Source organism: Anneissia japonica, unplaced genomic scaffold (assembly GCF_011630105.1).
Source record: "Anneissia japonica isolate Jap-2015-1 unplaced genomic scaffold, ASM1163010v1 scaffold287932_len317664_cov166, whole genome shotgun sequence".
NCBI classification, from domain to species: domain Eukaryota; kingdom Metazoa; phylum Echinodermata; class Crinoidea; order Comatulida; family Comatulidae; genus Anneissia; species Anneissia japonica.
Genome location: NW_022735649.1, coordinates 29952 through 32295, shown reverse-complemented (window position 1 = coordinate 32295; position 2344 = coordinate 29952). Strand labels below are relative to the sequence as shown.

At 38.1% G+C, this 2344-nt stretch overlaps 1 protein-coding gene across 1 annotated transcript in view; it reads right to left on the bottom strand.

Moving 5' to 3' along the window:
- LOC117116658 overlaps positions 1–2237 on the bottom strand; it is a 7225-nt gene extending 4988 nt beyond the window's left edge. The window contains exon 1 of the mRNA XM_033260734.1: positions 117–2237. Coding sequence (XP_033116625.1) covers positions 117–2237 — 2121 coding nt within the window. The remainder of the gene's footprint in view (positions 1–116) is intronic.
- Between the last annotated feature and the right edge of the window lie 107 nt (positions 2238–2344).

Sequence of the window (2344 nt, the reverse complement as noted above, 5' to 3'; positions counted from 1 at the left end):
GTGACCTCCTTTATATCGTAATTCAATATGGTTACAATCATTATAGTAAGTTGTAGCCCTAACATAGCTGCCATTAATTCTAATCTGGGGATGCTCATGGATTTTAGTGGCGCTACTCTGGTTTTTGATGCTATCAATCGCACTGTCTTCTGTTCACCATCAGAGCTTCTTAAATATACAACTGCTGCATACGCATCGTTTGAAGCATCAACGAAAGTGTGAATTTTTTGATCTTTGTCAGCAGTAAATTTTATACATCTTGGAACTTCTAATTTCTGTAGATTTTGTAAACCACTCAACCAGTCCGCTACACCGTTTGCTACATTTTGTGGTACAAGTTCATCCCAAGATACTCCCAGTGTCCAGAGCTCCTGGAGCATTATCTTTGCAGAAATAATCACTGGTGATATAAAACCAAGCGGATCAAACAATGTCGCAATTTTACTTAAAATATTTCTCTTTGTCATGTTTTCTATAGACCCCCCTGGTCCCCTGAAAACAAATACATCACTTTCAGCTTTCCACATTAATCCTAATGTTTTTACTGATGGCAATTCACTTTCATTTAATTTCAGTTCTTTGGCTCTCTGGTCTTCAGGTATCGCCTCCAAAACTTCCTTAGAATTAGATAACCATTTTCTCGCCTTCATACCAGCCATCCCCCATAACTCCATTAGTTGATTGTACAACTCAACCGCTGTTTTCACATCATTCACTGAGTCCATGCTATCATCCATATATGTACTCATTAATACTGTTTCTGCTGCTAGAGGATACCACCGTTCAAGTAACTTAGCATTTTCTTGTGCAACCTTCTGGGAAATAAATGGCGCCACATTAACTCCAAATACTAATCTGTTAAATTCATATACCTCTGGCTCTTTACTCTCATCTAGATCTCGCCATAAAAACCTAAACATTTGCTTATCTTCATTAGCCAATTCTATTTGTAGATACATCTCAGATATGTCACAGACCACAGCTACTGAATTTCTTCGAAATCTCAATAACACATCGAATAGATTATTTTGTAATTTTGGTCCGTTATGTATGACATCATTTAGTGACACTCCACGATACGAAGCAGAAGCATCATACACTACCCTGACTTTGGTTGTTTCTCTATCTAGCTTAACTACAGGAAAGTGTGGAAGGAACCATTGCTGTTCAAGATTATGTTTTTCTTCTGGATTCACCTTTCTTATATACTCTTTTTCCCGATAACTATCCACGACCTCTTGGTATGCAGCTCCCAAGACTGTATCTTTTTTCAAACGTTTCTCTAAATTTGTGAGTCTCTTCTCCGCCATTTCGTAGTTGGTTTTAGGCATTTCTTTTTTCTCATCTTCCTTCCATGGAACCTTGACTTGGTACCTTTCTCCATTACTACACATCGACTCTGTAACCACCTTAACTGCCAGCTCTTCCTCTTTAGTATACAATTTAACGTCACTTTTAATTAAACCTTCATTCTCTACTTCCCAAAACTTGCGCATAACCTCCTCAGTTTCTTGTAAACTCAATACATTACTTTTATATGTTTTTGCATGCAGTAGTGTAGCACGCGAAGCCTTGTTTACCCTACCAACACAAGTCCAGCCAAGGGGTGTACGTCTGGCTATTGGTTCTCCTGGCTTTCCGTGTCTTTCTTCTAAGGCAGTGTGTAGCTGAGGATGGTCAACACCTATCAATATATCCACTACTTGCCTTTTAGTATTAATTACTGGGAATTCTATGCCTTTCAAATGATCCCAATCTTTGCTTATTCTGTTCCACTCTGGGTGTTCTAATTTACCTGTTACATTATTTGTAGTCAGTGCATCCAGTGTGTATTTTCTCGATCTATTGTCTACTGATGATACGCTAAATGTAACTGGCCTTGTAATAAACCTTTCTTCTTTACCATTCAACAAACTAACAACTATTTCTTCACTTTCCCCATGGAGCCCCAACTCCCCACACAGGTCTGTATTTATGTACCTTTGCGTACTACCATCATCTAACAAAGCATTTACCTGCATATGTTTACAACCTTTGCTTACTATTATAGGTATAGTACGTAAGGCAACTGAATGACTTTGATTTAACATCGTGATAGGCTTATTTGTTTGACCCCCGGTACTTGTTCTCTCCCCTTCTATGGGAACCTTAGAATTTCCTACACGTTTATCATTATTTCTTGTCCTATGTAACAATCTATTATGGTCGCTTTGACAACCATTAATACCGCATGACATTATTCGTGTACAAGTCTTAGACATGTGATTACCTAAACACTTGAAGCACAATTTTTCTTTGCTGGCTAGATTCCATCGATCATCTACATGTTTATCTTTGAACTCAT